Source organism: Carassius auratus, chromosome 47 (genome assembly GCF_003368295.1).
Source record: "Carassius auratus strain Wakin chromosome 47, ASM336829v1, whole genome shotgun sequence".
In the NCBI taxonomy this organism is placed as follows: Eukaryota; Metazoa; Chordata; class Actinopteri; order Cypriniformes; family Cyprinidae; genus Carassius; species Carassius auratus.
Window position 1 is genome coordinate 11240644 of NC_039289.1, and position 27898 is coordinate 11268541.

The 27898-nt window shown below is 42.1% G+C and overlaps 1 protein-coding gene across 1 annotated transcript in view; it reads right to left on the bottom strand.

Moving 5' to 3' along the window:
- The window catches only part of LOC113065107 (CD276 antigen homolog), a 28332-nt gene extending 20339 nt beyond the window's left edge, over nucleotides 1-7993 (bottom strand). Inside the window, exon 1 of the mRNA XM_026236290.1 lies at nucleotides 7876-7993. Within this exon, the coding sequence (XP_026092075.1) occupies nucleotides 7876-7892 (17 nt within the window). The 5' untranslated portion in view covers nucleotides 7893-7993. The remainder of the gene's footprint in view (nucleotides 1-7875) is intronic.
- Between the last annotated feature and the right edge of the window lie 19905 nt (nucleotides 7994-27898).

Consider the following 27898-nt stretch of genomic DNA (forward strand, 5'->3'; position numbering starts at 1 on the left):
TTTGTCAGTTATTATCGACGTTTTGTGGAAGGGTTTGCCATGTTGGCAGCCCCATTACATAAAGTAGTGGCCATGTTAACGGGTGGTAAGTCTAGCAAGCGGGGTCAGAAAATAACTGCGGTGTGGTCCGAGCAGTGTGAGGAAGCATTTCAAGTTTTGAAACGCGTTCTGACTACAGCGCCAGTGTTGGCTTATGCAGATTTTACCCGGCCCTTTATCTTGGAGGTTGATGCTACTCATGGTGGGCTGGAGGCGGTACTCTCACTCTCGCCTATTGCTTATGCGAGCAGAAGCCTCAGGCCATTGGAGCGTAAAACCGCTACTTATAGTTCTATGCGACTGGAGTTTCTGGCCCTTAAGTGGGCCATGGGCGAGAAATTCAGAGAGTACTTGTTTGGCCATAAGTGCCTGGTATGTACCGATAACAACCCGCTTAGTCACCTGGCAACAGCTAGGCTCGGGGCAACCAAACAAAGGTGGGCCGCTGAGTTGGCAGCATTTGACTTTGAGATCCAGTTTAGGTCAGGTAAGAACAAACAGAATGCCGATGTGCTTTCCCGGCTGCATGCGGTTATGTTAGAAGATGAGGGTATCTACCCTTCGGGGTCAGTAGTTCCAGAGTTGTTAAGACGAGTTTCAGTCTTAGACTCGGTGGGAGTTACAATACAGAGTGCTGTACAGGCATGCCCTAGTCATTCTATCTCAGAGCTTATCGTGTTGCAGGCAGAAGACCCGGTTGTAGGAGAAGTGAGGAAGTTCTGGCAACATGGGCAATGTCCAGAGCCCAGAGAGCGGCATCAGTTGCCTAATTCGGTTATGATGCTGCCCCGACAATGGGACCAATTGAGTGAGCAGGAGGGTCTACTGCATCGTAAGGTCTTCTGTCCTGTTGGGGGAGAGGCAATGTTCCAGCTGGTGTTGCCAGCGTCGCTGCAATCGGAAGTGCTGGCCCAGTTGCACCAGAACCATGGTCACCAAGGGGCAGAATGCACCCTCGAGCTGGTGTGACAGGGGCGCTATTGGCCTGGTATGTCTGCCGATGTAGCTTGTTGGGTGCGAGAGTGTGAGTGGTGTCAACTGGCCAAGGATGCAGCACTGATTGAGCATGATCAGAAGAAGATGCGCCATGTCCATCGGTCATCTTTGAAACCCAGAGCCCAGGTAGAGTTGGCACTTGAGCTTCCTGAGGGTCAGGTTGAATCGCCAGTTGAGGTAACCATCGAGGAAGAGCCAATAGAAAGAGATTTGGTTTACGTGGTATCAGAAGTTCCAACTGTAGCCCTCTTGTGTCCGCATCCAACTCCGTTAGTGCCTTGTTTAGGCCTTGGTGTTAAGTTTTCTTCAGGTGGTAATGTTAGAAACTTGGATTCTCATTGGGACGACAACAACAAAAGGGGGGTAGATTGTAGCCAATGGTAATCATCATCATAAGCCAATAGTGATCATCATCAGTGGTAGTGCGGAGGTGCGTCTCATAGTCCCGGGTGACAACATCCATTTCCGGTGTGTCACGGGAGTGTTTGTCTGGTGAGGAGCTGCAGTCATGGCTGTAATTTTGAACAGGGTTTTATGTATTGACTTGGCTCGCATGTCTCACTAGCCTGGACTGAGGAATCCTGCAGTACAACACGTGTCGTACCAGATTGTCTGTTTATATCTTGGAGTTTTGGAGAATTCCCTATGTACGGCAAGCAGTTTAAACCAGTAGGTTGTTTTAATTCATTGTTTGTTGCCCTAAGGGTTGGGATCGATCATTCATTCTAAGAGTTTTTTTTTTCTAGTTCACAGACGGATTGAGAGACGGTGCAGTGGGTTTCTCATCGGGGATGTTTGTGGCCGTATTATTGTATGCTGACATTCACTTCTAACTTTGGATTAGTGTTGTGCTGCACACGGTTTCATTATGTGGGGCTGCGCTGGCTTGACCGCAAGAGCGGAGGTGTAATATCTGCAAACTATATTGGTGTACTGCTGGCGTGTTGCTTGCTTTATGCTATGGGTTTATTTTAACGCTGGGCACTTATAACATCAGCTGCCTGGTCTATTACGGTGCCCTGCTCTCTCTCTCTGTCATGATTCTGCCTTCATGTCCTGACTTTTCTCTAGTCTTGAGGCAGGATCATGACAGACCTGTGTTTTGTGTACAAGCACATGGCCTTGTCTTTGGGCCATGTGCTTGTGTTGTCTCGTTCCCTTGCCCCGCCCCCCTTGTTATCCTAGTCTTGTCGTGATTGCCGTATCTGTGCCACCTGTTGTGTCTTAATTAGTTCCCCTATTTAGATCCCCTAGTGTGCTCTGTCTTTTGTCGGTTCATTGTTCCACACTGAGATTGTTCCTACTTGAGATTGTCTCCTTATATGTGTTTCTACTTGTCAGCCTTGTGAGAGAGTGTATCCTTGTCACCCCTTTGAGAAGTCTTTGTATATCTGTGAGTGTTTATTTGTAGTTAGTGTTCTAGTGTTTTGAGTCTTTGTTTATCGTGTCAACATAGTCCTTTTAAGTTATTTTGTATTTACCCTAGTCAGTGTTTTCCCCCTCGTGGGTTTTGTTTTCCCCCTTTTTGTATCTAATAAACCCTGTGTGTTGTGATCCCTGTCTGCACTTGAGTTCCTCCTTGCCAAACCATAACATAATGAACCGACCAAACAGGAACTCAGCAGACAGGATGTCCTCCACTCCACAACACCAATTTGAGTTCCGCCAGCAATGCTGGATGTCGTCCCCCACCGACAAGAAGATGGTTGCCCTCCCATACTCGTCTGAAGGCGAGTGGATCCTTCGCAATTATGCCCAGCTGTGGGAGAAGTTCTCCTAGGAGGAGCCGCAGGTTTCCCCCCAGAGGTCCCCACCATCGACCCAGCTGCCAGTGATCCCAGAAGGTCATCTCCTGGCTGTTACTACACTGGGGGAACAGGCAGATCCCTCCCAGAGTCCTGAGGCGCCTTCCACAGCCATCAGTCTCCCCAGGAAGCGAGGGAGATGGTTTTCGTGGGAGTCAGCCTCGGAATCGTCGGCGTCAGAGTCTGCCCTGCCTGAGACCGAACTCCCCCTACCCGTCTCTGACCCAGCTGTGACCTCTGCACCGCGGCCAAGGAGGAAGAGGAAGAAGAAGGGGTCTTCCGGTCCTGCGCCTCTGTCTCCTCCTGAGTCGGCGAGGCCTCCTGAGCCAGCAGCGGTGAGCGCTGGCGTGTCCGAGCCAGCAGCGGAGAGTGCTGGCGTGTCCGAGCCAGCAGTGGAGAGTGCTGGCGTATCCGAGCCAGCAGCGGAGAGTGCTGGCGTGTCTGAGCCAGCAGCGGAGAGCGCTGGCGTGCCCGAGCCAGCAGCGGAGAGCGAGCCCGAGCCAGCAGCGGAGAGCGAGCCCGAGCCAGCAGCGGAGAGCGTGCCCGAGCCAGCAGCGGAGAGCGTGCCCGAGCCAGCAGCGGAGAGCGTGCCCGAGCCAGCAGCGGTGAGCCTTGACCCCAGACCAGCGACTAAGAGAACTGTTTCCAAGTCCGCAGTCGTGAGGGCGGAGGAGAGAGCCGCGGCCGACTCTGCAGCAGAAGCATTACTACAGTCTGTCTCATCTCGTAAGGAGATGCCTGTTGTAATCGTTGCCAAGACTCTAATTATTTGTCTCGTCTTGTCCAGATCCTTCAAGTCCCTACCAGTCCTGTCTTGTCCCCAGACCCTGTCCCCAGAGTTCCCGAGCCAGCCGCAGTTAGCGCGTTTCCTGACCCAGTTTCTGTCTCCACTGATGTTGCCCCGTGTCCCGCTGATGTTGCCCCGTGTCCAGTTGATGTTGCCCCGTGTCCAGTAGATGTCTCCCCGTGTCCAGTAGGTGTTGTCCCATGTCCTGCGACTTCTCTTGTCATGTCCCCTGCCAGTTGTCCTGAGACCACTCACCGCCCCAAGACCACCCAGACCTGCCCGGACTCCTTGTCGTCAGCCTTCGTCCCGTCCTTCTAAGACTCCTGTCCCACCCACCCACCCTGGTCTGTCCCCCATGAACTTTGTTGTCCCGCCTCCTCCCTTTCCCTGTTTTTTTTTTTTTTTTTGATTTGTCACCCTAACCCTGCCATTATGTATTCATGTTTGCCTTTGTTGCTATTTGTCATGTCTTGGTTTTTGTCTCTGTCCCAGTCAGTCATGTCCCGCGTTTGATGTTCCCTTGAGGAGCGTCTGGAAGCCGCTCCTTAAGGGAGGGGTTCTCTCATGATTCTGCCTTCATGTCGTGACTTTTCTCTAGTCTTGAGGCAGGATCATGACAGACCCGTGTTTTGTGTACAAGCACATGGCCTTGTCTTTGGGCCATGTGCTTGTGTTGTCTCGTTCCCTTGCCCCGCCCCCCTTGTTATCCTAGTTTTGTCGTGATTGCCGTATCTGTGCCACCTGTTGTGTCTTAATTAGTTCCCCTATTTAGATCCCCTAGTGTGCTCTGTCTTTTGTCGGTTCATTGTTCCACACTGAGATTGTTCCTACTTGAGATTGTCTCCTTATGTGTTTCTACTTGTCAGCCTCGTGAGAGAGTGTATCCTTGTCACCCCTTTGAGAAGTCTTTGTATATCCGTGAGTGTTTATTTGTAGTTAGTGTTCTAATGTTTTGAGTCTTTGTTTATCGTGTCAACATAGTCCTGTTAAGTTATTTTGTATTTACCCTAGTCAGTGTTTTCCCCCTCGTGGGTTTTGTTTTCCCCCTTTTTGTATCTAATAAACCCTGTGTGTTGTGATCCCTGTCTGCACTTGAGTTCCTCCTTGCCAAACCATAACACTCTCTCCGACGCATCCAATGGCTTGACCATCCAGCAGTCACCATCGTCATCTGGTCTCTCTTTATGAGAGAATCCCTGTGTACCAGGGGTGTAGATTACGCTGGGGACATGTCCCCCCCCACTTTTATCATCACGGAAATTGGTCCCCCGCACTTTTTCGGGCAAGTGTGTGCGTATAGAGGTTTTCAAGAGCTGGTGTGAATAAATATAGATTTAGACTCAAAGAAACAGGCTAGTCTGCAATTGATCTGATGTTTTTTTTCTGACCCAGAAAGCGAAATCAACATCACGGAGTGCTAAACACTCCTGCAGTGAGTGTATGTGTGTTTCATTCATACTCGAAGCCGGAGGGCGCTCTCGCGCATAAAGTTTGTAGTATATAAACAAATCATTATTTGTTATTGTCCAGCAGTTATATATTTCTAAGCCAATTAAAAGCTAGAGATTAGAGAAAAAATAAAGTTACCTATAGTATCCACTACCAGTCAGAAGTTTTTGAACAGTAAGCTTGTTAATTTTTTTTTTTTTTATATAGAAGTCTCTTCTGTTCACCAAGCCTGCATTTATTTGATCCAAGTACTTCAAATCAGTGAAATTTTGAAATATGTTTACTAGCCTATTTAAAGCTGTTTTCAATTTTAATATATTTCAAAATGTAATTTATTGAGATTTCAATGCTGATTTTTTTTTCATCATTACTCCAGTCACACAATCCTTCAGATAAAATTGTGTTATACTGATTTGCTGCTAAAAAAAAAAACAAAAAAAACCTTGTATTATGATAATGTTGAAAACAACTGAGTAGTATTTTTTCAGGTTTCTTTGATGAATAGTTCAGAAGAGCAACATTTACCTGATATAGAAATCTCTGTAATTATGTACAAATCATTGTAAAATTATGTCTTTATCATCACATCAATTTAAAGAATCCTTGCTAAATAAAAGTATTAATTTCTATAATTTTTTTTTTTTTAAATCACATAAATGCTGATGTGTGGATCCTGCTAAAAATTACTCATATGTTTTAAATATTGATAATCAGCAAATCATCATATTATAATGATTTCTGATTAATGTGACACTGAAGACTGGAGGAATGATGCCGAAAATACACCTTTGATCAGAGGAATAAATTACCTTTAAAATTCAAGTAGAAAACAGTTATTTTAAACAGCATAAATATTTCAAAATATTACTTTTTTTGCTGTACTTTGGATCAAATAAATTCAGGCTTGGTGAGCAGAAGAGACTAAAATCTTACTTTTAAAAAACTGTTGACTGGTAGGCTATATAGATTACAGAAATGTTATATCGTAATGTTTTATGTGTTTGTGTGTGTGTGTGTAATTTCTGTCCCCCTCACTTCTAAAAAAAAGATGGCTACACCCCTGCTGTGTACATTTGTTTAGTTTATTTGTTTTTGTTTATTTTTGGTGTTTTTGTTGATGTGAACCTATAACTTTAAAAACAATGTACTTTTCTTTTGTTGCTTTTTTTTTTTTTTTTTTTTTTTTTTTGTGTTAACGTTGTTTCTTTGAACTTGTTGAACGACCATTATATTTTTCTTTTGATCAGGTGTGCGACATGGTAGTTTTTGTGCCATCCATTGTTTCTGTGGATTGGTATACTATGACCAGCAGATCTATGTCTCTGCCATTCTATTGAATGCCTAGTTTTATAATGATGTGTCTGAGTGTGTGTGGATATAGATGATGATTATTTGTCTAAAATTGTAATTCTGCTTCCTCTCCAGCGGTTGGGGTGACCAGGACTCGTGTCCGTGTGGCGAGCCTCTCTCTCTCTGCTTGGTGGTGGTCCCTTCCAAGTGCTGTGTTCCATGTGTGGTTTGAGGTGTGGGTGCAGTGCACGAGTGTTTGTTGTGTCATTTTCAAAAGAATGGGTGAATAGTCTTAGCCCTGGGGTGGAGGTTGAAGAATGAGTGTGTGCGTGTATGTATTTTTCTTATCTGTAGATTTATGTGTATCAGGGACTACAAATAAAAATTATATTTTTACTTATATTTCACCTTTGTCTCTGGTCTCAACCTCAAGCATAATCGAACCTGTGTGCTTTGAATAAAATCTTATAAGGCGATTCCCCAGTAAATTTGCCTCTGGGGTGGTAAAGTCGGGTATTTTAGAGGAGTAGAGTTTAAAATTGTCCTCTGGGGATGAGCTGCTGGTATAGGCAGTTCCCTCCCTGGTGCGAACTCTCAATTGTATATCTTTGCCCACTAGCATCTTGCCACACTTGGAAGGGGCCCTATAGCATCCAAAAACAAAGCATATGCTGGTGACTAGCCATGCTACAATATTATGCATATTGCTAAAACTACAAAAATAAATTGCTGAAAAAGACAGCACAAAATATAATAGCAGGTAGGCTATGGCTGAATATCATATGGGATTTGACAAGGGAAATATTTGCATTCACTCACCACATTACACAAGATGAACAAATTAAACAATGAAGAGCAGCTGAAACATCAAAGAGTCCTTTTGTTTGAAAATGTAAACAGGACTAGTTTCCACTTTATAAAGAGCCATATGTTCACTAGAAAAACATGAGCATAGTGAGTCTGATTAACTTTATTGTGATGTGAAACCATTATGACTTTATAACCAATGCCTTAAACACATATTCTAAAGAAAAGACGAAAAAGAAGAAACCTGAATGCCTGGCATACACCTATATATTACAAAAATGTAACAATTTACATTATAAAATGTAAAACTTAAATAAATATATAACTTTAAAAAGCAAACAATCAAAAAATATTTCAGTGTTCTTTAAAAAAAAAGAAGAAAAAAAAGAATGTTGGACTTTTTCCACCTTAGCTGCTTGAGGGGTCCCAGCAAGTACACACTTGTACCAACTCGTACCATTTTCTTTAAACTATGAGCAAACTCCCTGAGCAATTTTGTTAAACATGAGAATTGTTTTAGATACTGTAACTATATTTTAATAACAGCAAAAATATTTACCAGCCGAACATATGAAAAATGTGTTCATTAGTGACAAATGAATATACACTGAAATAAAATAATATATGTTAAAAAAACTAAACTATACATGCAATAGTAAAACTCTACATACTGCATAAAAACAAAAAAAATTAATCACCTACCTACATTTGGAATCCATGCACCCGTTAATGCTGCATCATATTCACATGGGGGAAAAAGTTCAACTAGTTAAACAAAATGAGACTGAACAATTCCACACAGTCTGTAGAGAGGAGGATCATAGAAACACCACCTTAGTCTGTACATATATAGCTCCTCCCTCACATAGTTATGCACCTTTTCATATCCATCTCTGTCAAGTTAAATTTTTAAAGGTCTCCTATCATACACTTTTTTAATAAATTAATTTTTCCTATCATCCAGTTTCATAAACATAGCTGCTGTGTTACAACTGTGTCTTAAAGGGTTAGTTCATTGAAATATAAAAATTATTATAAAAAAAAAACCTCCTCTTTCCATGAACTAATCCTTTAAGAACTAGTATGACCAACTAGCAGTTAGCCAAGTGCTAATGATTATTTTATTTTTCAGATTCAAATAAGACCAATTAACATTTTATGATACTGAAATTAAATGACTTACCAAATTAGATGACTTATGGTGCGGTCACACTAGCCTTTAAACGTGCAAAATTATTTTGGACGCCTCTGCGAATATGGGCGGGAGCAAGATATAACGGTTTCCCCTCAGTTATCACAACATCTGTGCTTTTACTGTGTCTTTGGCTACGGCGTCGAAAGCGTCTTATTATATTGTACTCTGTCTCTCTCTCTCTTTCTCTAAATATATACACACTAAACAATAAAAAAATATATATATATAGAACGTGTCCTCTTTCAAATGTGCCATCTGTTCCTGTTTCCATTGACACTGCGAACCATGCAGCTTCTTTTTTTATTATCTTTTAAATATGTATTATATAAAGTAGGATGCTGCGCTACGGCTAAACTTAGCACTTCATTTTTTAATTTCTGTACAGAGGTCAAGCAGTGATGTATCGATCATCTACTGGTCACAAGACTTCACGTGATACAAATTCGCAGGTCAGAGTTCACCAAACTTGAACTTTCGAACGCAGAGAAATGCGAAATGTTTTGCATGAGCCTGTGTTTCCGGTCTGACGCATTCGCATGCGTATGAATAGAAGTCAATGGAGCGAAAAGTGCAGAATGACCGCCCCTTAACTTTTAAAACTAATCTAAGACTTTTATGCAAACAGCCACAGATCTACTTTTCTTATGCAACAATGTAACATGCTGATTAACTACAATGTATTACTGTAGAACCTAACTATAGCCACAACTGTTTCCCGAACATGGTCACAATGCCATTATTTGAATCACACTGGTCCAACAATATTGAACTACTGTATTATTAATGACATAACATGCATGGGGTGGATTAATAACTTGTATTAATTCATAATTTTTACCCATTTTCCACCAGAATGAACTGGGTGCTTGTTCCGAGCCAGTGCTATTGCTGGTTCGGAGCTGGTTAGCCTGGTGAGCCTTCTAAGAACCGGTTTGCCGCACTGGATAAAGAGCCACCACAGAGCCAGGTCTTAAGTCATCTGAATAGCAATGTTAGCGTGGCAGTGCAAAAAACACAATGGGCTTTTTCAGGAAACAATGCCATACGGTGGGCCAATCGGCACACGATACCGAAGCATCGTGGGAACAATCCAAAAGCATAAAGAGCCGTCTGCCTTCCAGTTGCTCCTGCGGTAAACCAGTGCCACACGCCAAATGGGCCAGCCACTGCCATCCCGAACAAGCCTAAACATCATCAACAGTGTTGGACGTGGCAGTGTTATTGAAGTTCATGGCTTTAAGAACCTACATTGGCATCCAAACACAACAAATACTACTTGTTCGTGTTTGGCTGTTATTTCAAATATGGCACTTTGTTGGTCAGTATAAACCTGGCCCCTGACTCTGACACAAGCAGTTCTTACTTCTATCCCAGCAATGTTTTGGTGCTATATGCGAACCACTTTTCCTGGTTCGGAGCTGGTGCTTTGGGTGTCAAAAGACAAAGAACCAATTTGAAACTAGGCTCTAGCTCCAAACCAGCACTCAAACTGCATTGGTTGAAAAGGGGTATTTGAGATCTCCAAGATTTTGCTGTTAGAAACAGTGCACATTGTGACTACTTCACTGTTTTGTGTTTACTGTGATTTTGCTCTGTTTGATGTTTGGTTAATTGCGGATTCCCGCATTTATACATGTGAACTCTTTAAAAATGGCACAGCTAAAAAATAGGGTAGGATGTAAGAAGAGGCCCCAAGGGTAAGGTGAACCTCCAACTTTAATGTTTCTCTTGATCACAGATGGTGATAAAATTTACTTTATAAATTTAAATGTATAAACTGTGTCACACTAATTCATATTGTATTTAATCTGAACATTGGTAACTGTGAGAGTAATACAAACAAACAGCCATGACTTCCTGTTTCACAGGAATATAAATATGAGGAACACAAAGGCCAAATTTCCTTAATCATCCATAACAATTAGTAAAACTAAATAATATACTCCTGTTGTGTAACAGATTACTCAAATATACAGATTATGAAAACTAATAGACAATTGTGGAAAGTAACAGGAGTGGGATATCAAAAAATGGTCTATTCAATTAAATTCAAGTTTAATTGTATAGCGCTTTTTATGATACAAATCATTGCAAAGCAATGCAAAGAAAAGTATGTTTCAACAATATTTAGTAGTAGAAATTAGTAGTAAAAATTAATACAAGATGTAGTCAACAAGATGATGAACACTATTAACAGCAATTATTATGTGATTGCATATACGCTGTATTCTATATATTCATTGGTCTATATGCTGTAAGGATATAAACCTGCTATCTTGACACACTTCCTACATATTTTTTAAAAAGGGTGCTTAGTTTAGAAACAGATCTCATAGATGTGGTGAAGGCCTCATTCTTTCTTGGACTTTTCCAAGCTCCCTTTAATTAATCACCTACCTACATTTGGAATCCATGCACCCCTTAATGCTGCATCATATTTACATGGGGAAAAAAGTTAAACTAGTTAAACGAAATGAGACTGAATAATTCCACACAGTCTGTAGAGAGGAGGATCATAGAAACACCACCTTAGTCTGTACATATATAGCTCCTCCCTCACATAGGTATGCACCTTTTCATATCCATCTCTGTCAAGTTAAATTTTTAAAGGTCTCATATCTTACACTTTTTTAATCAATTAATTTTTCTATCATCCAGTTTCATAAACATAGCTGCTGTGTTAAAACTGTGTCTTAAAGGGTTAGTTCATCGAAATATAAAAATTATTATAAAAAAAAAACTCCTCTTTCCATGAACTAATCCTTTAAGAACTAGTATGACCAACTAGCAGTTAGCCAAGTGCTAATGATTCTTTTATTTTTCAGATTCAAATAAGACCAATTAACATTTTATGAAACTGAAATTAGATGACTTACCAAATTAGATGACTAACTTGTAAAACTAATCTAAGACTTTTATGCAAACAGCCACAGATCTACTTTTCTTATGCAACAATGTAACATAGATCTGTAATCGGGCCTTAAAAGTTAGGCTTTTTAAAAGCCCGAACCCGTTTACGGCCCGACATTATTCAAATGTATGCACACACACAGCTATTTTTCCTTTTGTCAAGAATGAGTCATTTATACGTGTTTTAACATAATTTATTCATAACTAACGTAGACTATAGGCCACTTGGAAGATGGAATAAAGAAACAAAATAAGTCCTCTGTAACATCGTAACATCTAATCACTCTAAATAGGCATAGGCTAATTTAGCACATAAATAGACCAACGAAACCAATAAAAATGATTTTTTTTAAACAAATTAAATTAAGATAAATTAGATGTGGTGAATGCCTCACTTCTTTCTGGGACCAAGCGCCCTGTAAGCTGCAGTTGTTAAGCCCCTTCTGAAGATCAATCTTGATAACAACATTTTGAGCAATTCTAGACCAATATAATGATGGTACTACTAGATCTCAGTGTTGCGTTTGATACTATTGATTATAAAATACTATTTTATAATCAAAAGATACTATTGATCATAAAATACTACTAGAGAGACTAGAAAACTGGATCGGGCTTTCTGGGATGGTAATCAAATGGTTAAGTTTATACTTAGAAGGGAGAGGTTATTATATGATTATAAGAGAGCATAAGTCTAAGTGGACATCCATGAAATGCGGGGTCTCACAAGGCTCAATTCTTGCACCGCTCTTGTTTAGCCTGTATATGCTTCAAAAACACAATTGCTTACCACAGCTATGCTGATTATACAAATATTTACCTAGCCTTATCTCCAAATGACTACAGCCCCATTGACTCCCTCTGCCAAAACACTGATGAAATTACTGAATTGAACTGCCAGAACATTCTTCAGTTAAACAAGAAAAATTGAAGTCATTGCACTTCAAAGATGAAATTCTCAAGGTGAAAGCATACCTTGACTCTAAGGGTCTAACAGCTTAAAATCAAGTCCGGAATCTTGTACATGGGGAAACCATGGCATGACCAAACCAAAACTACTATTAGGGAAGTATTGTTGGTTTGCTTTTATCTATAGAAGTGGTTGTGACTTCTGACTAGAAATAATGTTGCTTTATTCAAGTGTGTACAAATCTATGAGGGATAATTAAAAGTACTTTTAGGATGAGCAAGCATAGGAGCAGCCTTCTATAGTGTTAACCAATTACTTCTGTCTAATAACCAAGACTGACAAGAATGGTAATGGCCAAAGCGTTATCTTTGAGTGGCATGAACCCTCGAATGAATGAGTACAATAATATTAACACTCATTCTGACCCGAAAATGATTTTCATAAAATGGATCAACATAAGATTTTCAGGGAAAATTAAGTGTCAATAATATTGGCCAGTAAAGAACTATACTGTAAGCTTCATAAGACATCACATCATGTGAATTAAATGTTATCCCCTTTCTAACACCTCTTTCTATAACAATGCTTCTGTACTCTTTTGTCACTATGAAACATCCCTTTAGAGTAAATTGATTAAAATTGCACTGTCTAGATGCACAATTTTATAAATTTAGTAAAAGTAATGGCATAACTGTTAAAAGTAATGGCTTTAAATGGAATGAAGGAAACAAAAGGGGCTACATGTTAGCTTGCTTATTGTAACCAATAGCATGATCTCTTAAAATCCATATGTCTTACTAACAAGAAACTATGCTTCTAACCACAGGTCAAAAGCTATAGTGGCAACCACATAAGATTGTGATGCTGTTTGCAAATGATCGTGCAAACTATGGTTTCAGGAAAGGTTGAATTGTGGAAGTAGTAACAATAGAGCTTGTGACTTTACTCTCTACTTCACTACATTTTTGAATAGGCATCCGTACTATACTTAAATACATACTTTAACTCCAGTACATTTGTAATGAGTGTTGCATATGTGTGATATCACCAACTACAGGGCACTGAAAGTATAATATCTTGTGTGTTTTGCACTCAAACTTGTCAACAGTTCCTTAGCAATGTTACTGAGGCCAAAACTACCTCTTCCACTGTAAGAAGGCTGACATTGCACAAATCCACAGCACATGGTACACATATTGAGAAACAGCCCATGACTCCTAAAGTGATGATATATAGGGAAGCTTTTTTGAGCAGTGTAATATTTCCCTTAATGCAACACTACCCATTCTTCAGAAGCAGGCGAATACTGTGACAGAATCATAAAGGTGTCATAAAACTGTTGAGATCAACCGACCTAACTGTAGATCCTGCAGAAGTATATGCAAAGCGACAGGTGTTAAGCACACACACAGGAACAGCGCCAAATGAATTTCCCTCTTTAAATATAGATATTATTATAGGGTATAGATATTATTGTGTGCATATCTGTGATGAGTGGAGCGGGGCTGAGAGCCATGGGAACGGAGCGAGGCTGGTGGAGTAAAGGATAATGAGGGACACATGCACCACTCACCGGTCTCAATACCCCTCACCCAACAACCAGACTTGGTGCCGAGACGTCTGTGAACTACCCATAGACCCCTGGTTACCATGGTAACCAAGACACCTCTTCCAGACCAGATAAAATTAATTACTTTAAAGTATGTAGAGAGGATTTCCTCCTAGTTCATTTCCTCTAAAAAAGGAATTTGAAGGCTGATGGCGTCTGACTGCCGCAAGACTGCGGCATGACAAAGGCTGTGTAATGTGCCCACCGTTTTGCAGGAAAAAGGAGTTTACACATTTTATATTCAAAGAACATGGCGGGTGAGAGTTCTGTTGTAGCCGAGGAATTCACATATAAATATAAGTATTGTGGTTTAATTTAGTCAAATACTTAACAAAACAAAGTTAGGTTTTTTTTATGTAAATTTAACACACTGTAGGACTGGGCATGCAGAACAGTTTCTTCTTCCTCAACCTACTCATCTGGGCTGAGCTAAGTGTGCTTCTTTGACTGAGCTCAGATTATTAAATAAGCTTTAGATTTACTTACTGGAGTAGATTCTGAAGTGTATTCTTGAGTAAACTCCAAAAAGGACTTGTTTCTCTTTCCTCCTTATATCTCTTCCACTTGAGATTGTGTCAATGGTCCATTTGAGATATAGGTGCCAGTTAAGCACTTATAAGTCTGCGTAAAGCAAGAAGAAGAAGAAGACGCCTCATGAAAAGGCTGTGTCGTGGGCACGCAGTACAGTTCAGGCATTTTAATGCATCAGAGGTACATAAATATATATAACTATTGTTCAGTTTCTCACACAGACCTATCGTTTTGTGTCTTTACACATCAATGTATCGCCACAAGCTGCAGGGTTTAATTTGGTTTTGCTTGTGTATGTTTAGCCATGATTCCCATCCACTTCCATTATATGACTAACAGACTGCAACAGTTCGAGTTAAATATCTCTGTTTGTGTTCTAATGAAGAAACAAAGTCACCTACATCTTGGATGCCTTGGGGGCAGAGGTGGACAGAGTACCAAAAAACTGAACTCAAGTAAAAGTACTTATAGAAATATTAAAAATAAAAGTACTAATCTGAATAGTTACTTGAGTAAGAGTAAAGAAGTATCAGATAAAAAAAAAAAAAAAAAAAAAAACCCAGGTAGTTAGTTACTAGTTACTTTGGATCAATTTTTATGTAGATATATAGATAAGATGTATGTAATGTGTGTGTGTGTGTGTATACAGTATTTTTCATACATGATATAAAGATTAATTGTTTCCTCCTCTTGACATTCATAACGTAATCATGTTGGGTGTTTTCCTGTAACATGAAGAGTTTTGTTTAGCTAGCAACATTTTATTTTTTTGTTGCATCTTTTGCCAGTCTGTCTACTCACTCATTTCCCTAGATGCCCACATGTGCTGGTACCCACAAATATGTAATGTATTTCCCATGCCTACTTATTCTTGAGTTTGTAAATAGAATCTCATGAAGTAATTCTTGATGGTTGCTAGTCACACCAGATTTTATACTCATGAGGGCAGATACAGAATCACTACATATTACAATGTTGTCCCATCTGGATTGTTCAATCCATTCTAATGCTAGTAATACTGCATATAACTCGACTGTATACACACTTAAACTGTCAGATATTCTTTTGTTTAATCCCACATGATTTCTAGATATATATACAGCAGATACCGTTGCCTCTGTTTGTAAATCCTTTGATCCATATGTAAAAATCTGATCACTATCTTTGTACATATTGTCCATATATCTATAATATTGACTAAACATCTTCATCCCTAGCAAACAATAGCTTTTACAGATCTGCTTTCAATTCAGTGCAAATCCATAGCCAGGTCTTCCATGCTCTTGATGTTAGGGATACAACTCTGAGTGAACCGCTTCAGAAGCTCAGCGCAAACGGCAGGAACCGAACGAATCATTCGAATTGATTCACGAACCAATTCACTGGTTTGCCAACTCCTTTGATAAAGCCTTTGTACAGAATTGACTCAAAAGAATGAATCATTCGTGAACGAGCATCGCTCATTACCCAGAGAAAAGTAGACGGCACGTTTGGAATAAACTGAAGCATTTATAACTTTTATTGCGTTAAGATAAAGTAACGAGAGGAGGCCCTCTTCTTAGAGGGGCCCTCTTCCCCTATCTCCCCCAATATTTTGAATTATATAGCCTATATTTAACTGGAATGAAGGATACAGGATGTACTGCGTGTCAGCTTGCTTACTGTGCCCAAGTGCAGTGTCTTAAATGCTGTTTTATAACAAAGTTCGGGAGGAACAGTCGCAGTTCATTAACCTGATTAACACAAGTGGAGACCAATCAGTAATCAACTCATGACAAGGTATAAATAACAGCAGAACCTATCTCTGTTCATTGACGGTTTTCAGCATCCCGGTTCGCGCTGTCCGTCATCTTATCACAGACGAAATTTTCCTTCCAACAAGGAGATCCATACCGGCGATTTCTCAGATCTGCTACTTTGCTGACCATGATCATTAAACACGGCCGTTGAGCACCATCAAACGTCATCGCGACAGCTGCTCTTCTTGCCAAGCCACACGTCGTGGCCAATAGACCGTGCAAAGTTCAAGCTCGCCTCGCTTGACACCACAATTGATCCGATCAAGACTGGGTCTCTTTGAGCGCTGGAATCGCAGCACCAGCAGGCATTCAACCAGCCCGCTCCTCAGTTCTTACCGCAGCAAGCCTCTTTCACTTCCCGCAGCGGCTCAGCCTTTCACCGCGGCTTTTTCCGGCCGAGGCGCAGTTTGAGGCCGCCTCCTCTAGCGGCGCAGACCGTGCGTCATAAATTAATACATTTTCAGATGAAGACGGTAAATACAGGTTTGCGGCCAGAAGTAGTGCGAGAGCCGCGTGGAGTTCCGATCACATATGTATGTGGAAATTCAGATCCAAATTGAGCCTCGGATGCGTTCAAATATTTAAACTTCTGCGACCAGGCCGTGTGCAAACGCCCGACGGGATGTGATCTTTCGGTGCGAGGTCAGAATTACCTATATTTTGTTAACCTTGACATTATTCTTCAACATAATTTATGTAAAATGGTGGTTCATAATAATTATGGCAGAAATAATTATTAAACCATTATTTACGTGATTAGCCCCACAAAACCTACTGTTTTTATTTAGGGGGTAATCTGATTTGTGACGATGTATTCATACATTATACATTCTATTCATTCAAATTATTAACTTTACCATGGTGAACATGTCAAGGTAACAGTTAGGGCTACTGCACGACCAGTTTGAAAGTTAAGCACGCCTGCCGCAAGAGGGAGAAATGCGACAATCGTGTACAAATGTCGCGTGCTGTGGAAAGGAGGCTTAAAGTTCGTTAAATCAGGCCATGAGGTAGTCATCATCCACACTGAAATGTCCAAAGATATTATCTGCCTTACCGTGTATGTTTAAACCTCACTGAGGTTTTACAGACAAGTTTCATGCAATTATTCTGGCAGGACCAATTTTCTTGGGGACATATTTCACCATCTACTGGCGTGATCATTATACCCTCGTTTTGCCGCAGGACAGCAGTGTGAGTAAATTCTGAGTTTTTCTAGGACCGTAATATGAAAGCATGCAAGTAAATATCTTTAGAACTGCTTGTAAGTGAATAGCACATAACTGCAATTAACGTTATTGCCATAATCATGTCTGTTGGTATGTTTTACAGACATAATGATTTTCATTGCATAATGATTCTCATAGTTTTCAGAAGCCTCTGTTTCCACAGTCTATACTACAACGTGAAACCAGTGTTCCAGATGTATCCATTAGTGCTAGTGATGTGTCGTTCGTAAACGAATCGTTCTTTTTGAACGAATCTTTTAGGTGAACGAATCTTTTAGGCGAACAAATCGTTCATGTTATCTACGGACTCATATTTCTCGTTCAGTAAAGTTCCTCCCTTCATAGCAGCGCGGCGCTTTAAGCAGCGCATGCGCAGCTCAGTGAACCGGGTAACAACCGTTTCATCCTGTCAAAGAATTACTCAACATCGAGCCGATAGCCTTCGAGTATGAGATGTGACAGAGTATGTGATTTGTTGAATGTAGTAACGAATACGCCCTTCAATGAACGAGTTTCATATGAGTCTGAACTAGATCTAGAAATCTTATCGTTCGTGAGTGAAATGACTGAACTGGCACACTTGTCATTCGTGAACGAACTGAATGAACGGATACATGTCGTTTGTGAATTAAATGAACTGGCACATAGCTTATCTTGTTTGCGAACATTTGAATTAGAGTAATCTGGGTTAATCTGCTATTTTAGCATGTCAATCTCGAAAATGCAAAGCGCAGTTATAGGTACAGTACTGTGCACATACGCTCGTCTTGATATTTAGCAACTCCACGTTTAATCCATAGACCGTAAAAGAAAGGTTAATCCCCGATTTATGGATGTGAATATATAATATACAAACTGTCTGACCAAACAATTAAAATGCTAATTAGGCAAGAAACCCCCGTGCTTTGTTCATCTGAACAACTCAATTAGACTTCCTATATCGAACACGATTATACACACATTTTAATAAAGCCAGATCAGTTTTTGTAACAAGTGAATGCGTTCGTTGACGTAAGACATAACACATAATACACTCTTTTGCCACCTGCTGGCATATTCTGTGTAAAACTAAGAAATTATCTCTGAACTAATCATTTTGGTGAATGAACCGAAAATGAACGAATCTCTAGAAAGAATCATAATTTCCACCACTAATTAGTGCTGCAACGACGTGTCGACGTCATCGTTTACGTCGACTACAAAATGCGTGCAATGCGTGGACGCGTCACACTGTTTACATCTCGTATAATGGCATAGGCGAATGAAGAAGTTGCATTCTATCACAAACAGAGACCACTGTTATTAAAAGTATGAGAATACTTTAAACAGAGGACAAATAAAACGTCTCTTTGTTCCCTTTGCAAAACCGATATGGTGTACCACGGCAGCACAACTGCGATGAGCGAGCACCTCAGAGGAACATCTAGGCGCTCTCCGGTGTCTCCATGCAATTTAACTGGTTACCCTGTGATCTGGTGACCAACTTCCTAGTTCAGGTCTGATATTCTTGCGCTGCGGCATCCTGAAAAGTTGAGATGTTTTCACGCGCCTGAGAAGAAGGAAGAAAGAAAAAAAAAAAAAAAAAAAAAAAAAGGGGGTGATAGGTGACCGGCCCCTTAAAAGACAGCGCGCCACGAGACAACAGTCACAAACCACCGAGCTACCCAGAATCAGCTCCAGATCTCTGGAAACCATGGTAAACCTTGCAGAACCATGACTACATTCTATGGTCATGATGCTAAAGAACATTTCATGACGTCTCAGACAACGGTAAATTTATTGCTACCGAGGTTTAATTATAAACGCTGTCATAAACTCATATTTACAATAGTAAAATAATTTTTGCCTCTTATTTTATACTGCAAAAAAAAAAAAAAAAAAAAAAAAAACTTCCTCCACATTGGTTGAAAATGAACAAAGGTTGAAAATGTTACTAACCTGTCTACTCTTCCCACAGTCAAGGAGGGGGAACTCAGGGCCCAGTGGTTAGAGAGTGGACTCCTAACCCTAGGGATGTGGGTTTCGAGCCACGGCCCGGCCATGCCATGACTGAGGTGTCCTTGAGCAGGGCACCGAACCCCCAGCTGCTCCCTGGGCGCCGCAGCATAAATGGTTGCCCACTGCTCCGGGTGTGCGTTCACGGTGTGTGCGCGTTCACTGCCGTGTGTGCACTTGGATGGGTTAAATGCAGAGCTGCTTCCACAGGAGCCTTTTCCATATCTCCCCATTGCCGCAGCAGTGCCTGCTCCCGCAGGAGCCTTTTCCGTATCTCCTCACTGCCGCACCAGTGTCTGCTCCCGCAGGAGCCCCTTTCGTATCTCCTCACTGCCGCAGCAGTGTCTGCTCCCGCAGGAGCCTTTTCCGTATCTCCTCACTGCCGCAGCAGTGTCTGCTCCCGCAGGAGCCCCTTTCGTATCTCCTCACTGCCGCAGCAGTGTCTGCTCCCGCAGGAGCCCCTTTCGTATCTCCTCACTGCCGCAGCACTGTCTGCTCCCGCAGGAGCCTTTTCCGTATCTCCTCACTGCCGCAGCAGTGTCTGCTCCCGCAGGAGCCCCTTTCGTATCTCCTCACTGCCGCAGCAGTGTCTGCTCCCGCAGGAGCCCCTTTCGTATCTCCTCACTGCCGCAGCAGTGTCTGCTCCCGCAGGAGCCTTTTCTGTACCTCCCCCATATATTAAAAAAAAAAAAAAAGTCATCATGTTAAGCCATTTCACTGAAATAAGCTGTTCAGTTTTCACAATAAGCAACGTGAATTTCAACAAGGGTTTATGATCAGCTTCGATGCCCCACATTCCCAGTCGCATTAGCCTCTGCTTAATACGCTGTTTTCAAACATAAAAAAATAAATAAAAAAAAATAAAATAAAAAATTTAATTTAAAAGTCTCTCTTGTTTCCACTGTCCGTCCAGCGAGCACCCGTCTCTCAGCGGACGCAGTAAATATTTATTTGTTTCCACTGTCCGTCCAGCGAGCACGAGTCTCTCAGCGGACGCAGTAAATATTTATTCGTTTCCACTGCCCGTCCAGCGAGCACCAGTCTCTCAGCGGACGCAGTAAATATTCATTCGTTTCCACTGTCCGTCCAGCGAGCACCAGTCTCTCAGCGGACGCAGTAAATATTTATTTGTTTCCACTGTCCGTCCAGCGAGCACGAGTCTCTCAGTGGACGCAGTAAATATTTATTTGTTTCCACTGCCCGTCCAGCGAGCACGAGCCTCTCAGCGGACGCAGTAAATATTTATTTGTTTCCACTGCCCGTCCAGCGAGCACGAGTCTCTCAGCAGATGCAGTAAATATTTATTAGTTTCCACTGCCCGTCCAGCGAGCACCAGTCTCTCAGAGGACGCAGTAAATATTTATCCATTTCCACTGCCCTTCCAGCGAGCACCAGTCTCTCAGCGGACGCAGTAAGTCCATCCAGCGAGCACGAGTCTCTCAGCGGACGCAATAAATATTTATTCGTTTCCACTGTCCGTCCAGCGAGCACTAGTATATTTATCCGTTTCCACTGTCCGTCCAGCGAGCACTAGTCTCTCAGCGGACGCAGTAAATATTCATCCGTTTCCACTGTCCGTCCAGTGAACACGAGTCCCTCAGCGGACGCAGTAAATATTTATCCGTTTCCACTGCCCGTCCTGCGAGCACTAGTCTCTCAGCGGACGCAGTAAATATTTATCCGTTTCCACTGTCCGTCCAGCGAGCACGAGTCTCTCAACGGACGCAGTAAATATTTATCTGTTTCCACTGTCCGTCCAGCGAGCACCAGTCTCTCAACGGACGCAGTAAATATTTATTTGTTTCCACTGTCCGTCCAGCGAGCACCAGTCTCTCAGCGGACACAGTAAATATTTATTTGTTTCCACTGCCCGTCCAGCGAGCACGAGTCTCTCAGCGGACGCAGTAAATATTTATTCATTCCACTGTCCGTCCAGCGAGCCTCAGTCTCCCAGTGGACGCAGAAATACCTATTTGTCTCCTCTATTAGTCGGCGAGCACTAGTCTCACAGCGGACTCAATAACATCTATTTTTCCACTGTTTATCCAGCGAGCACTAGTCTCCCAGCGGACGCAGAAATATCCATTGTTTTCCCTGTCCGTCCAGCGAGCACCAGTCTCTCAGTGGATGCAGTAATTATCTAATTCCTTCTACCTGTCCATTGGGCCTCAGTCTCCAAGGGGACACCGTAAATACATATTTTTCCTCTGCCTGTCCAGCGAGCACTAGTCTCTCAGCGGACGCAGTATGCATCCATCTCTTCCTGTTCTTCGTCCAGCAAGCCCAGTCTTCCAGCGGACGCAGGGACATAATTCGTCTCCCATATCTGTCCAGCGAGCCTCAGTCTCCCAGCGGACGCAGTAATATCTATTGGTTTCCTCTGTCTGTCCAACGAGCACTAGTGTCTCAGCGGACGCAGTAAATACCTATTCATTCCTCTACCCGTCCAGCGAGCCTCAGTCTCCCAGTGGACGCAGTATGCATCCATCTCTTTCTGTTCTTCATCCAGCGAGCCAGTCTTCCAGCGGATGCAGGAATATAATTTGTTTCCTCTATCTGTCCAGCGAGCCTCAGCCTCCCAGCAGATACATTACGCATCTAGTCAATATATCATTACACCTCGCAGGCAGACGGTGGAGCCCGTCTTCCCGACATCGTAACCGCTTCTTCCTCAACTATTAACCAACAGGACCTGCCTGCTCCTCTACTTCTGCCAGAGGCAATGTGAGATCTCCTGGTCAAACGACCATACTTCTAAAAACGTCAGCCCGCCAAATCTCTGAGTTTTGGGGGGTTCGTAGTCCGGCGGCTGTCCTTTTGCTCTCTTGTTTTTGGGGGGAGTACTCTGGGTTCGGGCCACATCCCGAGCTCGGAGCCCTCCACCCGGACAGCACGCCAAATAAGCATAAACTTACGGTATTAATATACGTAGATGTGAACTCGTGAAATGCTGTTTTATAACAAAGTTCGGGAGGAACAGTCGCAGTTCATTAACCTGATTAACACAAGTGGAGACCAATCAGTAATCAACTCATGACAAGGTATAAATAACAGCAGAACCTATCTCTGTTCATTGACGGTTTTCAGCATCCCTCCTCCACCCCATTTCTCCTCACTTATAGATCCATCTACTCTTACCACAACCGGGGGGAGTACTCTGGGTTCGGGCCACATCCCGAGCTCGGAGCCCTCCACCCGGACAGCACGCCAAATAAGCATAAACTTACGGTATTAATATACGTAGATGTGAACTCGTGAAAGTCCATATGTCTTACTAACAAGAAACTATGCTTCTAACCACAGGCTGAAGCCTGTAGTTCAAAACACTTAAGTTTGCAATGCTGTTTGAAAATTTGGTAGCATGTTTGAACTCTGGTTTCTGGAAAGCTGAATTGTGGAACTAACATCAAAACTTGTGTCTATAGTTAGCTGACATTGCTTTTGGGAAACATAACCTAGAACAACACTTGGACAGCGACTGGTGATATTTAAGCAGTCCACAGGACACAAATACAGACAATGCATAGCAAGATTCATTAAGATTTTTATACAAACACCCTTTTTTGAAACAGCATCTGTGTTTACTTACATGCTACTGTATGTGTCCAATACAGTTTTTCCCTCAGTGTGGCACTACCCATTCTTTGGTGGCAGGCAACCTGAATGAAATACATACATTTGAAAAGTTATTGCATTGTTTAAATAGACCATTATACATACATAAAAAAGTGCATCTTGCTTTAGTTTAGCAAATTTTAGAGCTAGAATATTACACAGCCCATGCATTCAATGCTTAAAAATTACTATGCATACTTTCCCAAGTATCTCTGTTTTTTTTTTTTTTTTTACTGCCATTTTGCCTGAACCCCTGGGGGCTACAGCTTGCAGTAGAGCATCCTTTTTACATATTCCAGATTCTATAACGAATTATGAAAATATTGAACATCTCACATGCATAATTACTGGTATTATGTGAATTTCATATTTAAATGGCCCAGAAATTTCAGGGATTGAGTTAGCGACGGGACAAGGAATCAAATGCAAGGTGCAATACACTCTTTATTAATAATAAACTAAACATAAAATTAAACATTAAACATAAGGCCATAAAACAACAAGCACAGAAGAGGAAACACTGTGGGGGAAGCAAATGGAGATAAATAGGGAAGCAAAAAATGGAAAAGTTGTTTGCAACTTTAATGATGTTGAAAACCAGCAATTTAGAGTCTACAAACGGCTGTTTGAAGAATTTGTTGAAAGTAATGCATTAGTGTTGCTGTATTTAAAAGATGAAGAGCATGATGCCAATCAGCCTAAATTAATATGCTGCAAAAATATGGTTGTGGTTTGAGGAAACCAAGAAGTGCATTAAGCTGTCTCAAATTTGTGACAATGAAGTCTCACCAATGGACAGTGTGTCAATCGTGTCATCCAAGAAAATCACTTCAAATATGTCAGGAAGTAGTGCAACGTCTGTTTCCAAAAAATCCTCAAAATCCACAGCATCCTCAGCTTGTCTTAAGGAAAAAACTAACAGAACAGCTTTGTTGGCTAAAGCAGCACCTTTGAAGGAAAGGCAGGAGTAGGAAATGAGAGAAGCAAAGTTAAAGGCTGAAATGGAAAAGTTGCAAATAGAAAAGGCTCTTGCAATGTCTAATGCCAAAATTAAAGTGTATCAAGATTGTGAAGAACAACAACAGTGTGCAAGTCAAAATGGGGCTATCCAAGCAGCTGATGTATGCATTCCAAAACAGGAGCGTTATGAATATGATGATGTAATAATAAAAACTCCATAATCATCGGGAAGAAGGAGGCGGGAACCGACAGACAATCAAAATGAAACTTTAGTAATTCAAAATAAACCCAAAACAGCGCATCAGCCCCTCACGGACGACTGATGCACACAAATAAAAAGCAAACACAACTAAAATAAAGCCCAGGCCTGGTCCTCTCTCATCCTTCACTGTCGTCGCTCCTGTTTTATATCCCTCCATCTCCTCCGTGGGACTCGAGACCGGCGAGTGTCGCAGGTGTCGCTCATCTCCAATCACTCCACCGGCCTCACCACTCACGGGGACCTGCGGGAACCTGGGGGTAGGACAGATGAGGCGAGAGAAAAGGAGATGGAAGGAGGAGCGACAGAGACGAGAGAGGGGAGAGAGTAGAAAAAAAAAATTCCGGTTCCCAGATGCACTGCTGCTTGGCCCTCCACCAGCTGGGTGATCTCCTCCACGGTGCCTGGCGGTGGCACTGGACGGCCCTCGGCGGACGGCACGACATTCCTTCACCGCCACGGCTCCTCCAGTTTTGGGCAGCCGGCAGGAGTCCCCCGTTCCCTGATCCTCCCCATTCAGGGGGATGGCAGCAGGCTCCGGCCCCCTGGCGAACGGTGCTGACTCCTCCGCTCCCTACTCCTCCGCTCCTCCTCCTACTCCTCAGCCCCTCACTGACGACTGATGCACACAAATAAAAAGCAAACACAACTAAAAGCCCAGGCCTGGTCCTCTCTTCTCCTTCATTGTCGTCGCTACTGTTTTATATCCCTCCATCTCCTCCGTGGGACTCAAGACCGGCGAGTATTGCAGGTGTCGCTCATCTCCAATCATTCCACCGGCCTCGCTCATCAGATTATTATCTCGCTCCTACACTTTCCCACGTCCCTCGGGCCCCACCCCACTCGTCACAGATGATTATAGTGTATCATCACATCTTGGCGAAAAGTCATCACATCCTGAAGTAATTTACTCAAGTACAGTATTGTTCAAAATAATAGCAGTACAATGTGACTAACCAGAATAATCAAGGTTTTTAGTATATTTTTTATTGCTACGTGGCAAACAAGTTACCAGTAGGTTCAGTAGATTGTCAGAAAACAAACAAGACCCAGCATTCATGATATGCACGCTCTTAAGGCTGTGCAATTGGGCAATTAGTTGAAAGGGGTGTGTTCAAAAAAATAGCAGTGTCTACCTTTGACTGTACAAACTCAAAACTATTTTGTACAAACATTTTTTTTTTCTGGGATTTAGCAATCCTGTGAATCACTAAACTAATATTTAGTTGTATGACCACAGTTTTTTAAAACTGCTTGACATCTGTGTGGCATGGAGTCAACCAACTTGTGGCACCTCTCAGCTGTTATTCCACTCCATGATTCTTTAACAACATTCCACAATTCATTCACATTTCTTGGTTTTGCTTCAGAAACAGCATTTTTGATATCACCCCACAAGTTCTCAATTGGATTAAGGTCTGGAGATTGGGCTGGCCACTCCATAACATTAATTTTGTTGGTTTGGAACCAAGACTTTGCCCGTTTACTAGTGTGTTTTGGGTCATTGTCTTGTTGAAACAACCATTTCAAGGGCATGTCCTCTTCAGCATAGGGCAACATGACCTCTTCAAGTATTTTAACATATGCAAACTGATCCATGATCCCTGGTATGTGATAAATAGGCCCAACACCATAGTAGGAGAAACATGCCCATATCATGATGCTTGCACCTCCATGCTTCACTGTCTTCACTGTGTACTGTGGCTTGAATTCAGAGTTTGGGGGTCGTCTCACAAACTGCCTGTGGCCCTTGGACCCAAAAAGAACAATTTTACTCTCATCAGTCCACAAAATGTTCCTCCATTTCTCTTTAGGCCAGTTGATGTGTTCTTTGGCAAATTGTAACCTCTTCTGCACATGCCTTTTTTTTAACAGAGGGACTTTGCGGGGGATTCTTGAAAATAGATTAGCTTCACACAGACGTCTTCTAACTGTCACAGTACTTACAGGTAACTCCAGACTGTCTTTGATCATCCTGGAGGTGATCATTGGCTGAGCCTTTGCCATTCTGGTTATTCTTCTATCCATTTTGATGGTTGTCTTCCGTTTTCTTCCACGTCTCTCTGGTTTTGCTCTCCATTTTAAGGCATTGGAGATCATTTTAGCTGAACAGCCTATCATTTTTTGCACCTCTTTATAGGTTTTCCCCTCTCTAATCAACTTTTTAATCAAAGTACGCTGTTCTTCTGAACAATGTCTTGAACGACCCATTTTCCTCAGCTTTCAAATGCATGTTCAACAAGTGTTGGCTTCATCCTTAAATAGGGGCCACCTGATTCACACCTGTTTCTTCACAAAATTGATGACCTCAGTGATTAAATGCCACACTGCTATTTTTTTTGAACACACCCCTTTCAACTAATTCAACTAATTGCCCAATTGCACAGCCTTAAGAGCGTGCATATCATGAATGCTGGGTCTCATTTGTTTTCTGAGAATCTACTGAACCTACTGGTAACTTGTTTGCCACGTAGCAATAAAAAAATATACGAAAAACCTTGATTATTCTGGTTAGTCACATTGTACTGCTATTATTTTGAACAATACTGTATGCCTGTAAGCTTCAGACCTAAGAAAACAATTACTGCTAAGGGATGGTCAGCACCAGTCAATTAAGTATCTGGCCCTGATACATCAGAACTTCAAATTGATGAAACATCAGACAGATATCACAGCAATGCTCGTGAAGAATCAATTACCTCAACGTTATGTTCCTTTGTTTCATGGAGATCGACTTGAGTTCAGGTCTTTTATGAAAGCGTTCAAAGATGCTGTCGACTCCAGAGCTGACAGTAATGCTGAAAAGTTGTACTTCCTGGAGCAGTATACTTGAGGTGAGCCCAGAGACCTTGTAAAAAGTTGTCAGCATATGCCAGATGATCATGGTTATGCAGAAGCAATGAGACTCTTGCATGAGAAGTTTGGAAATGAACTGAAAATTGCAACAGCCTTAATGCAAAATACATTCAAATGGCCTGAAAAAAAGTTTTGTGCATTCTGTGAGAAAGGCCATACCTTGGAGCAATGTTACCAGTTCAGTGCTAAGCCATATAAAGACAAACTTGACTTTTTAGGAAAGAGTGGATTTTGCTTTGAATATCGTGTGTAAACTGTCTATTGGAAGAACATGACGTCAAGGGCGGGGTGGCGTTAGCAATCAGGGAGCTATGAAAGCACTTGCTTCGCAGCCGGCATCACCTTCAAGTACCAACAAGTACCTGGAGGGGTGCCAGGAGTATGGCATCGAGATGCAGTGTCTCATTCCCTTGAGGAACCATGGTTACATGCGTAACCATGAGACGTTCCTCTTCAGGAACTTGAGCTGCGTCGTAATGCTACGGGAACAAGGTGCCTACGCTGCCAGACTACCAAATCCCTGCCTATAGTGTTTTTTTCCGAAGAGCACAGCCTAGGACAAGAGAACATAAGAGCCGGGCGTGGCTCGCATATCTAGACTATAGAGTCTCATGAAAATGGAGGGTGTGGAGCACCCTGCAGCATTTCAGATGTCCAGCATGGATGCACTTGCTAAGAAGGCCTTGGACCCGGTCATACCCCTTGTGGAGTGAATCTTGACTCCCATCAGCGAGGGGAGACCAGAAGACTCATAGGTAACGTTGATAGCCTCAACTATTCAACTACTAAGGTTCTGCTTCATTGCAGGAAAAATCCCACTTTGGGGGACTATAGCACACTAGCAGTTGGTCCGTCTT